At 44.2% G+C, this 12,389-nt stretch overlaps 1 protein-coding gene across 2 annotated transcripts; it reads right to left on the bottom strand.

The window, feature by feature from the left end:
* Window positions 1-4,722: 4,722 nt before the first annotated feature.
* Window positions 4,723-8,317, bottom strand: CYCS (cytochrome c, somatic). Of its 2 annotated transcripts, none has more exons than XM_081165045.1 (3): window positions 8,165-8,317; window positions 6,232-6,408; window positions 4,723-5,147 (listed from the first exon to the last, which is right to left on the bottom strand). In XM_081165045.1, the coding sequence occupies exons 2-3, from the start codon at window positions 6,398-6,400 to the stop codon at window positions 4,999-5,001; spliced, it is 318 nt and encodes a 105-aa protein (XP_081021171.1). In that variant the 5' UTR covers window positions 6,401-6,408; window positions 8,165-8,317; the 3' UTR covers window positions 4,723-4,998. The 2 variants fall into 2 exon arrangements, with proteins under 2 accessions (XP_081021171.1, XP_081021172.1); XM_081165046.1 differs by having other exon boundaries at window positions 6,232-6,405; window positions 8,165-8,293.
* Between the last annotated feature and the right edge of the window lie 4,072 nt (window positions 8,318-12,389).

The raw sequence follows: 12,389 nt of genomic DNA, 5'->3' as shown, positions 1-12,389 counted from the left end.
CTCCTGTGGACCAATCAGACTGCTGCATTCTGAATCCTATTGTTCTAGGACCAATCAGACTGCTGCATTCTGGGGCCTATTGTTCTAGGACCAATCAGACTGCTGCATTCTGGGGCCTATTGTTCTAGGACCAATCAGACTGCTGCATTCTGGGGCCTATTGTTCTAGGACCAATCAGACTGCTGCATTCTGGGGCCTATTGTTCTAGGACTAATCAGACTGCTACATTCTGAATCCTATTGTTCTAGGACCAATCAGACTTCTGCATTTTGGATCCTATTCAACTCAGTACATAACAACCACCCTGCTGGATTAGTCCAACGGCCCATCTAGTCCTTTGTCCTTTTCTACAGTGTCAACCAGACACTTGGCGGAAGATCACAAGGAGGCATGAAGGCAACAGATGCCTGACACTATTGCCAGTTGTCTTAACTCTCCCTGTCAGATGAGGGACTGGAACTCGTGACTCCGGTTTTGCTTTGAATTTCAGATTAGAATGGTACGAAAAGTAAATCACAGGTTGCAAGGCTCAGCAGCTGTATGAGAAGCATGAGCTAAGATGTTGAAGCAACAAGTGACACCCCCTCTGCCCCCTCCCAGGGATGGACTTTGGTCTATAAAATTTCAGAGGCGCCCAGTGTAGAGATGTAAAATTTTGAAGCCGTGAGAGGAAAAAGTCCCCCCCCCCCCCGTTTCCTCTAGGGAAAAATGGAAATTTTGGAAAAATTGAAAAAAAGTTCAGTGTGGAGTGGTTTTACAAATTGCATGAAACACAGTATAGATAAAAGTATTATGCTTGCAATAAAACATGTAATCACCCCCTTTCCCCCAAAAGCAGTAAAAAAAGCAAGAAACCATCAACATAAAAAATAATCAATTTGCCCTTTAGCACCAACAGCAAATAAAGTTACGGTCCACTCCAATATTTAAGCTCCAAAGAAGGTCTACCCTTTGAGTAGTGCTTTTTTAAAAACACAAAAAACACACAAAAAAAGAAGACACAACATATACATGCAGTTTATTCTATCTCATTTTCTGAACTACTGCTATCATTTTCCATTTCTTCTTGTTTTTGCTCTTTGTCATTTTTCTCATGGACTTCTAAAAAATGGCTTTGGGGGGGAGGGAAAGAGGGGGAACCTGCCCCCCCCATTTTTCTGTTCTCTCCGCCCCAGCCTTTCCAAATCTACATGACGATAGCCGGGGCAAAGCATAAGGCAATTTTTTTTGTATGCCAGGCCCAGAAGTACGGTAACCAACATCCAGTTACTGAATAGTATGTACCGTATTTTTCGCACCATAGGGCGCACCGGACCATAGGGCGCACCCAGTTTTTAGGGGGGGGGAATCAAGAAAAAAAAATATTCCCCCCCCCAGCCCCAAAGAGCAGCGTACAGGCTGCGCACAACCTCTCCCTGCCGGAGGGGTTGCGCGCAGCTATGGCACAAGCCAAGGCAGCGAGCAGGATGGATCCCGCTTGCTGTTTTGGCTTCCTCTTTAGCCCCGCGCAGCCTCTCCTTGCCGGGAGACGCTACGCAGGGCTTCTCCTGGCTTTCCTGGGAGGTGGTTGGATTTCCTCACCTCTCCCATAAGCCCGCAGAAGCCGCGCAACCACTTTAAAGAGATCACGGCTTCTCCTGGCTTTCCTGGGAGGTGGGGGGATTCCCTCACCTCTCACAAAAGCCTGCAGAAGCCGCACAACCCCTTTAAAGAGATTGCAGCTTCTCCTGGCTTTTCTGGGAGGTGGGGGAATTCCCCCACCTCCCGCAAAACCAGCAGAAGCCGCGCAACCCCTTTAAAGAGATTGCGGCTTCTCCTGGCTTTTCTGGGAGGCGGGAGAAGGGACTGATGCGGCCAGTCAGTCCCTTCTCCCTCCTGTGGAAAAGCCCACAAGAGCGCACGGAGCTTGTGTGAGGCTCTTGGGGGCTTTTCCTGCCTGCCTCCCCCCTGCATTCGCTCCATAGGACGCACAGACATTTTCCCTTGCTTTTTAGGAGGGAAAAAGTGCGTCCTATGGTGCGAAAAATACGGTAATAGTAAGGCTCAAACTCTGTTTGAAAGGAAAATAAGTGTGTGTGTGTTTTTTAATTGAATTTGTTATTATATATTATAAACCACATGATGGTAAGAGAGCTTTCTGAACAGTTTACAAAAATATACAAAAGACAATTAAAATGATTGATAAAACAAAGTCAAAAGCAGGTATTTAAAGAGTATTCAATAGATGTTTAAAGTCAGCAGTGGTTGAAAGGAAGTCCTGGCTTCAGCGAAAGGGACCCGAAGCCTTTGGAGCACAGCGCGAGGTCCCGCTGTGCTCCAAAGGCTTCAGGCGGCTATCCCTGCGACCCCTCTCACTCTCCAGGCTTCAGCAAAAGCAACGTGTAGCCTCCGGAGCGCGGAGGGAGCGCTCCCTCTGTGCTTTGGAGGCTTCGCGTTGCTTTCGCTGAAGCCAAGGAGCCTGCATTCGCTCCATAGGACGCACAAACATTTCCCCTTCATTTTTGGAGAGGAAAAAGTGTGTCCTATAGAGCGAAAAATATGGTATTTCATAGAACTGTAGAGTTGGAAGGGACAACAGGAGCCAGTCAAACTCTCTGCAGTGCAGGAATCTTTTGCCCAATGTTGGGCTCAAACACACGACCCTGGGATTTAGTCCTATGCTTGACTGACTGAGCTATCCCAGCTATTTGAAGATGGCTATAATATCTCCTCCCAGTCTCCTTTTTACCAGGCTAAACATACCCAACTCCCTCATCCGTTCCTCCTAAGTTTGGTTTCCAGACCCTTGATCATCTTGGGTGCCCTCCTCTGCACACATTCCAGCTTGTCAACATCCTTCTTAACTTAAAAATGTTTTTTTAATTATTTTTTTAAAAAAACAGAAGCATTTTTACTTGGCATTATAGGTCAGGACATTAATAGGCAAGATGTTAAATTGTTTTTATATGCAACAACTGCGGCAAGAGTATTGTTACCAAGAAGAAATTCCGACGAAAGAAGAATGGCAGACGAAATTAATGGACTATGCAGAATTGGACAAAATGACAGGAAGGATTCAAAACCTGTGGGACCAGAGATTTACAGAAGATTGGAAGAAGTATATGAATTATTGGAAGAGCAACTGTAATCAACAAATTACGCTAGTAGGACTACAAGAAGTTTTGTAAGGAGAAATATACAAAGTGTTACAAAGTAGAAATAGAGATATTGGTTGTGAGTTTGAAATGTAATAGGGAAGATAAGAAATGCATACTGGGAGATTAGATTGGAAAATTTTCAGACAGGATTGATGGATGTCAAAAATTTGAATAAGATGTAAAAGTATTTTTAATTACTGCTGAAAATGATATGTTAAAAAAAACTAATAAAAATTATATATATATATATATTTTTAAAAATCCTTCTTAACTTGTGGCGTCCAGAACTGGACACAGTACTCCAGGGTGGCCTGATCAAGGCAGAACAGAGCGGTATTGACTTCCCTTGATCAGGTATGGTAGTTTAATCTGGTTTGAGTATGTCTTACCTCTAAGCTATATAAAGAAATCAATGAACCTTTCAACTCAATTATGAGTTCAGTGATAAGGAAAAAGAATTTGGAAGTAAAATGGTTGTGTTAGTTCAGAGGTGAGGCACCTGTGGCCTCCAGCTGCTGATCTGTAATTTCCTTCATCCCTAACCGTTGGCTAGAATGGCTGTAGTTAATGCTGGTATAATTACTACATTGCTACAAGCACTTATCTTGTAGTGCCTTTTCCTTCAAAGCCCTCAAAAATAGTACTCATAAAAACGCAAGAACCTGCCGAAACAGGCCAATCGCCCATCGTGAATTCTGACCAACACACTTCCCCAGCCAGCTGCCCCTAACCTTTTAGAAATTAAGATTGTAATGTATCATGGCATGGAGTGCTGCCATTTGATATACTGTGTACATTTCTTGCTCAATATAGACACGTAACACTCCAGGGTAAAATCTAATTGGTGTCCTTGTATACCTCAGCTAAAAGAATGGGAGGGAATGCATTTTTCTCACTCTCCTTTCCCCCTGCAGCCCATCTCAACCCTTAGGACTCAACAGCCTTTTGGGGCAGGGGAGAAGAAACAACAAGCTGTCAGAGAAGGGGATGATGGGAATTATTATTATTGCCTATCTTCTTCCATTAGTGAAGACCTTTGCTGGCTCTAAAGCCCTTCTGTGAGCACAAGCGCACCAACAGGACTCTACTCATGGCTTTTACCATCACTTCATACCAACTTGCTACTTTTTAATAACTGTAGCAGTTATTATGCTGCCTGCCTCTACCATAAGCCTCTGGAGAGCCAGGGCAAGAGGGCATGTTCCAAGTTTTGTAGCTAAGTTTAAATTTAAAAAAGTTTGTGTTTGTTTTGTTGTATGGGGAAGGAAAACAGGAGAGGCATACAGAGCCATGGACTTGCTTGTGATGAGGTTATAGAAAGCACCATGCTCATTGCTTTCAAATACAGTGGTACCTCGGGTTAAGAACTTAATTCGTTCTGGAGGTCCGTACTTAACCTGAAACTGTTCTTAACCTGAAGCACCACTTTAGCTAACGGGGCTTCCCGCTGCTGCGCCGCCAGAGCATGATTTCTGTTCTCATCCTGAAGCAAAGTTCTTAACCTGAGGTACTATTTCTGGGTTAGCGGAGTCTGTAACCTGAGGTACCACTGTATGCTTGAACTTGGAAAGAAAAAGAAGACACATTGACAGGGGTTGTTTGTTTTTTAATTACATGATCAGGAAACGCTACAGTCACCCTGACTGGACTCATTCAAGCCTGATTGTGCAATTCTATAAATTATAATACAACAACAAGTACATATGTTAAGAACCATCCATGATCAAGGTTCTCTGGCTGACGAGAAGGCTTTTTGAAGTTGTTACAATAGAATGCATGTAAAAATAGAAAGTTTAAAAACCAATCTCATCAGAGAGTCATTTCCATTTGTATGGTGAAATAAATAAGGCAGCAGAAGCCATTAGTTAGAAGTGGCCTCCTTCAGGTATGCTATTAAATCTGCCCTCTCCCCCTTCTTCTTAATGCCAGCAAATATCATCTTGGTTCCTGGAATATACTTCTTGGGGTTTTCCAAGTAAACCATCAGTGTATCTTCTCCCCAGGTTATACCTAGGAAACAACAACAGTATTTAACAAGATGTTTTCTATATAAAGAATCCAACACCCCCCCATTTCAATACTTTGGGGTCCAATGTTGAAAACCATGTCATATGGTTCATTTTATATTTAAAACCACCAGCAGATTTGGACGGACAAATTAGGCAATCAGGACATGAACTGGTAACTTTTAAGACCAGTCACTGAGGCATTACTCTTAAAGATGTTGTTACTGGCCCTGAACTGAAAGCACATGATGGGAGTCAACACTTCCTGCTCAACCCTGCTTGTTTGTACAGTCATGATGCTACCTGTAAAATTCTATGCTGTATTAGATAAAAGCCAAGTCACGCATAGGCAGTAAATTGCCGTGCAAAGCATGGCAAAATCTTTCCCTAAGTGGGCATTTGTTAAGATGAGGTCCTGAGTATTTTTCTTTTAGGAACTCTGAAATTGCTCATTCTCATGACATTCAAAACCTAAATGCCTGCCAAGTGCGTGCAACCACTAGGTGGTGTTTCTATGGCTCTTGACTTGGCAAACAATTTTTTGCCATCTAACCTGCACCAATAGGTATGGAGCTGGGAGCTGCAAGAGACACTAATCTAGTGTGGGCTGTCTCATGATTAAATGGCAGCTCAAAGCTGCTGCAAAGAGGAAGTTAGGAGGCTGACTCCAGAGAGAACAGAAATTAAATGGCAAGTTAATTCTTGGAAACAGGCAGGAGTGGCAACATCATGCACATGGACTCCTGCCACACCATTGCTGGGACAAGGTCAGTGCTCTGTGGATGCACCATGGAGCCAACCCAGCACTCCCACTGGTGCCATGCACACAGAGCCGACCTTCCTCCTCTGCATCCTGATAAGCTGCAGTCGACTCCCTAGCCACCTTTCCTTGATTACCTAAAAGCAGGTCACATAACAGGCAATGAAGGGGGACTGGTTGAGTTTTGGAAAGATGCAGAGCACACTCCAGAATGCCCTGGTCATGGGAGTGAGCATGCATTCTATGTTACAACTATGTCCTCCCTATTGACTGCTACTAGTATTCTTGCAATCTGATTTGCAAAGCTAATAGGACACTTCCATTTTACCTTTGCTTTTGTTGGCGTCTGTGTAAGAGAAACCTTCGGCCTGACCAGTCTTTCGGCCAAAAAGACCATGAAGATTAGGGCCAGTCTTGTGCTTGCCTCCCTTCTCAACTGTGTGGCACTGCGAACACTTCTGAACAAAGATCTTCTTGCCCTTCTCAACGTCTCCCATGGTCACTGCTGAAGAAAAACAAGAACATCATACAATCTTAAACATTTCAGTTGGGTTCTGAAGTGAATGAGAAACGCAGTAAGAATGCAAAGATCCAGGTACTTCTAAAAGCGGCCATAAAGAAAACAAAAAACCAAGCACCAAACAATGCATTTTTAAAGCCAGTGACTATGACCAGTAGATCAACTTTCAAAAGCGATTAGATTTTACTAATGTTACATGTTAAAATGAAACATTAAAGAAGAAAATGGTCTGTCCCTGGGGTTCAAAACTATCTCAGGAAATTTGTTTGGAGCATTTGTTCTAGAGTAAGATAGCATAAGTGAATATCAAAGAGCTTGTCTGCATAAAACAAGGTATCATATTCAATTCTGTCTGATTCATAGTAATCTATATTCCTGTAGTGTCATCATACCCAGGATACAATCAGGGCAAGCTAAGTTGTTCGTGACACTGTTATTGTGCAACGCTACAGCCCTATGTACTTTACTTGGGAGGTTCTTGCTTCCAAATCAACATGCACATAACTGAAATTATTAAGCAAGAGGTGTTCCAACATTACAGTGCCTCTCACACTGACCTCTGTAACACGGACAATTTTTAAAAAAATAAAAATATTGCAGAGCTGCAGCCATTTTCCTGGTGTCACTGTCCTAACCAGTTTTTGAGACTACCCCCAAACTGAGGGAAGATGAGAAATAACCCCTAACATGACCCTTATTTCCTCAACAGGACCCATTGCTGCCAAAGCCCTTGGTTCAGCATGTTTTCTCGAGTCTCCCGTTTCACAGACTTAAGGGCGCATCCACAAGATCACACTGAACAGCAGGGACGAGCAGTCTCTCTTTGCCAGCCACCCTCACAGATATGGAGTTGGTAAACAAAAGGATAGATTTAAAATACATATATCACATGTATGTAAATGTATATATGTATTTAAAATTTATTCTTTTAAATACCAACCCCGTATCTGTGAGTGGCTGGCAAACAGAGAATGCTAATCCCTGCTGTTCGGTGTGATCATGTGGACGCCCTATAGATATATAGGGACCAAGTTCACCCTGTGCCTTTAGCCATGCTTGGTTTTCGGCGGGAAGCTCCAGGCCGCGCGAAAAGCTTTGCTTAGGGCGGGATGAAGGGCACGAGTTCACGCGGGGGGTCAAACTGGCGCGCAGCAATGTTCTTTTCTCGGGCGGCCTTTCATTGGGGTCAACGACCTGTGCCTTCCTTTTCGGCTTTATGTGGAACTTCACAAGGTCGAAAGATGAGCAGCAGCAGCAGCAGCAGCAGCCTCTTCCTTATCTTGCATAAGGGCGCATGCTCGAAACCTTATAAAATCGCCGCCGCCGCCTATGAGTCAGCGCTGCGGGGCCTCTGGGGACGCCGCGTCCCTCCGGCAGGAGACACCGGCGTCTCCACCGCCCGTGGAAGGGAAGGGCCGCTGCAGGGGCTGCATCTATAGCCCCTTCCAGGGCGATGACCGGGGGGGGGGGGATGGAGGCCATGAAGGGCCGCGATTCCGCCGCCCGCCTGCTCCAGGCCACGTGGAGGCGGCCCGGCCTCTCCCCCAGGCCTCTCCCCCCGGGCTCACCTGCCTGACCTTGGCCTTCCGCACAGCCCGCTCCCGCCTCGACCCGCTTCTCCTCCCTGCCCGGCCTACAGCGCAGGCTTCTGCTTCTCCCCTAACCCCGCTCCTCCGGTTCGGGGTACGGGTTGCCCCCCTCCATTCCTCACACGAGAGGCTCCCGCTCCCCCATTCATTACCACGCGAAGTAGACGAAGGGATGCAAAGCCGCCGCGCGTTCTCCCGTCAAGAGTTCTGCAGACTGAGCCCAAGGGCACCCCGTACCCAGCGCTATGTAACCGGTGTCTGCGCAACCAAGCTTCCCTCCGGGGGCCTGCCGCCGTTTCTCCCAGTTGGCCAATCAGACACCGGCTCGGAGAAGCTCTATTGGGCCAGCCGGACGCCTGTCAGCGTGACTAAGCTCAGCATGTTAGGTTGAGCCCGAGGGGATCTCGGGTGAGCCGGCTTTGGCGTTGCGCAAAGGCAGGGACGTAGGGAGATGACGACAGCGGCGCATGTGCAGAAGAGGGATAGCGGCAAGGTCAAGCACGCTTGAGGATGCTGGCTTTAAAAAAAAAAAAGGTCATGTGATTGGATGCTCCTCCCTGCAGAAAGTGACGTGCGTGGGAATTCCGCCCAGTGTGTGATTGGGCGAGGATGTTGCAGTTCCTCTTCGTACAATGAAGGGGGATGCCCCATTCAGGTAATGATGGTGTAGTCACAAAGTTACAGGTAAATGATGCAATTAGGGAGCAAGACAAGCTGGAACGACTCTATTAACCTTCGCACCCAGAGCAAAGTATTAAATTGTATAGTCTGAGGATTATTATGCCACAATTTTTTTTAAAGGGCTAAAGGTTGTTTTCTCACCTGAATCTATCTGAGTAAATATTCAAACACAGAGTAAGAAAGAGGTGGGATAAAAACAGTTTAGCATACAGCCATATATTTTTTCTGGGAGTAAGCTGCGTTGAAATCAATGTGATTTGCTTCTGAGAAGACATGTTGTATAGGTTTTCAGCTTTTGGAATGAAATGCATATTCTAGCTAGTGTAGATTTTACATTAGGGATATCATATAATAATTTTGTTTTTGAAGAAGCCTTTTAGTGCCCTCTGTGACAGTGCTGGATTGTGTCGATATGACGTTGCAAAATTCAGTGCCACAATTGTATATGCCCCAGAACACCTCTCTTCCTGCCTTTGAATTCCCACTCAAAGGCAGTGGGATATCTTGTGCAACCTCCCAAGGTCCTATGCTTTACAACAAGGATTGCCAACATGGCGCCCTTCGGATGCTGCTGGACTACAACTGCCGTTAGTTGCAGCTAGCATGGCCTGTGGTCAGAGATGATGGGAGCGGCAGTCCAACAAGCTGTAGTCCATCTAGTGCAAACTGCAGTGACCCTTACTCCAGGCTCAGTTACAGTGAGGCAGGGATAGCATAACTAGATGTTATGTCAATCACATGGATAGTGTCTATATCAAGGGACTGTCAAAAATTTAATATTAGGCATGGTGATTTTTAAAAATAAGGCCACATTGCATGGGAAGAGCAGCTTTAACTCTTTCGTATGATGTGATAGGATCCTCTAGAAAACCACCCACCACCATCGTAGTACAGGCATGGATGCTTTTTGCTAATTCAAATTGCTGAGGTTTTGGTCAGGCAAGTGAAGGGTTAAGCCTCCCCTCCCTGTGCGTTGCAGCCCCAATAACAATTGCACACACCCCACCTAGCCTTATATTGATTTTAAATCCCATGATGTGGTTGCTAGCCATATAATTAGCTGGAAAATGCTGTTGGGTGGTTAAAGGTCACTGATGTGGATTTACTGAGTATTCTCAGTAAATGCAAATACACGTTGCATTCTGTGTATTTTACGTCCACCACTGTAAATGAACTGAAAGTTCCGCTTCATTGTGGTTAGAGTACTTCTACAACTATGCAGGCAAAGGTTGTTGGCTCCTTCCTTTTATGGAGCTCTTAAAAGCACATGATCTCCATATAGTTTGACAGGTGAGTAGCAAATTGACTCTTCCACTATATTTTAAATTAATCTCAAGAGTTGAAAATATTTTTTTCTCTCTGGGGGGATTTGTGCATATAGATGAGGAGTAGGGAATACTTTTCTGTTGTGGGCTGCACTTATTATGGGGTGATCTATTAGGGGCTGTGTTCCATAAGTAGGCAGGACAAGAGCCAAAAGTGGGTGGGGTCACCCCCCTCTCTTTTGCCCTCCCGCTGCCTTCCTGCCCAGTGAGCTGTTAAAGACAGGTTTGGTCTTGCCACAAACATATCCTAATTGCTTCCAGAGTGCTTCCCCCTCATTCCACTTTCCATCATTTGATTACCGTATTTTTTGCTCTATAAGACTCACTTTTTCCCTCCTAAAAAGTAAGGGGAAATGTGTGTGCGTCTTATGGAGTGAATGCAGGCTGCGCAGCTATCCCAGAAGCCAGAACAGCAAGAGGGATCGCTGCTTTCGCTGTGCAGCAATCCCTCTTGCTGTTCTGGCTTCTGGGATTCAGAATATTTTTTTTCTTGTTTTCCTCAAAAAACTAGGTGCATCTTATAGAGCAAAAATACGGTAATTTTTGAAAATGATGTACAGGTGGTACATGACTCCAGTCAAGCTTGCAAAAATATATCACTTGCCCGATAACAAATGTTGGAAATGTAAAGAAATTGAAGGTACATTCTTTCACCTTTGGTGGACGTGCCCAAGGATTAAGGCTTTCTGGGAAATGATATATAATGAACTGAAAAAGGTATTTAAATATACTTTCCCGAAGAAACCAGAGGCCTTTCTCCTGGGCATAGTTGGCCAATCGGTGTTAAAGAAGGATAGAACTTTTTTTATGTATGCTACAGCAGCAGCTAGAATTCTCATCGCAAAGCATTGGAAGACACAAGACCTACCCACCTTGGAAGAATGGCAGATGCAACTAATAGACTATATGGAGATGGCGGAAATGACTGGCAGAATCCGAGACCAGGGAGAAGAGTTGGTGGAAGAAGATTGGAGGAAGTTTAAAACTTATTTGCAGAAATATTGTAAAATTTTTGAATGCTGATGACATTGAAATGAATTGAAGGGGTTCTAGCAACAAGGTAAAATGTAAGATGGGATTAGTAATAGATAAACTAATAGGACATGAATTTGCTGAACCAATTTCTAAAAGGGATACAAAAATGGGAGACGTGAGGAAATCAGGAAAATAAGTTAACTAAAGATGAGAAACTAAGAAAGAGGGAATTTTTTTATATGTGTTTTTTCTTTTTCTATCTTTGTGTTTAATGTCTGTATTTTTGTATTTTGTAATTTTGTATCTTTTTCGTTTTTTGTATTTTTCTAAACTTTTCTATTGATAAAACCTAATAAAATATTATAAAAAAACAAAACAAAAATATGGTAATTTTTCCTTCCCACATTTTAAATCCTTCCCTCTCCCCTCTCCCTCAGTGCGCTCAACACGTGTAAGAAATTAGGCCCTTCTGCTCTCTCACATGCAGTTGAATACACGAAAGAGATCCTTGCATATGCAATACTGCATAAAGGAAAGACCCCGCTTTCCCATTCAGTAGAACACACACATGTCAGGGGCATAGAAAGAGAGGTGTGCTGATGACAGCCAGTGTGGCGTAGTGGTCAGAGCGTCAGACTAGAACCTGGGAGACCAAGGTTCAAATCCCCACCCGATCATGAAGCCCCCTGGGTGACCCTGGGTCAGTCACTGTTTCTCATCCCAACCTACCTCACAGGGCTGCTGTTGGGATTAAAAGAGGAGGGGGGAGAACCATGTGCAGCGCCACCTTGAGTTCCTTGAAGAAAAAATGCAAATGAACAACTACAGTGGTACCTTGGTTCCCAAACGCCTTGGTTCCCAAACGCCAAAAACCCAGAAGTAAGTGTTCCGGTTTTCGAATGTTTTTCGGAAGCCAAATGTCCGATGTGGCTGTCAGCTATTGTTTCCGGGGCGCCTGCACCAATCAGAAGCTGTGCCTTGGTTTTCGAACGTTTTGTAAGTCAAACGGACTTCCTGAACGGATTAAGTTTGGCACTTTTGTTTTTGCTATTAATTTTGCATTTTCGTTTTTGAGGCTTTTTCAGTTAATTTGTTTTTGTTACTGTGTGGATTGATTGATTGTGTGACTGCAGAAATGGATAAAAGCCCACCATCCAAACAATGACTATAATCAGTGCAGGTAAGAATTTTTTTAATTTTAATTGTTATCATCTGCAATGCTGTTGTATTTATTTTATAGTACAGTACATTGATTATTGCTTTCATTTTATGGATCAGTGGTCTCATTAGACAGTAAAATTCATGTTAAATTGCTGTTCTAGGGGTTGTTTTCAGAAGTCTGCAACGGATTAATCCATTTTGCATTACTTTCTATGGGAAAGCGTGCCTTGGTTTT

Source organism: Podarcis bocagei (genome assembly GCF_964188305.1).
Source record: "Podarcis bocagei genome assembly, chromosome: 12".
Lineage (NCBI taxonomy): Eukaryota > Metazoa > Chordata > Lepidosauria > Squamata > Lacertidae > Podarcis > Podarcis bocagei.
The sequence above is the reverse complement of the archived record's forward strand: the minus strand, read 5'-3'. Positions and strand labels throughout refer to the sequence as shown.

Coding starts and splice junctions, on each gene's coding strand:
- CYCS (XM_081165045.1), bottom strand. CDS start 6,400: ATGGGAGACGTTGAGAAGGGCAAGAAGATCTTTGTTCAGAAGTGTTCG. Junction 5,148..6,231: donor AGACGCCAACAAAAGCAAAG/GTAAAATGGAAG, acceptor GTTGTTTCCTAG/GTATAACCTGGGGAGAAGAT.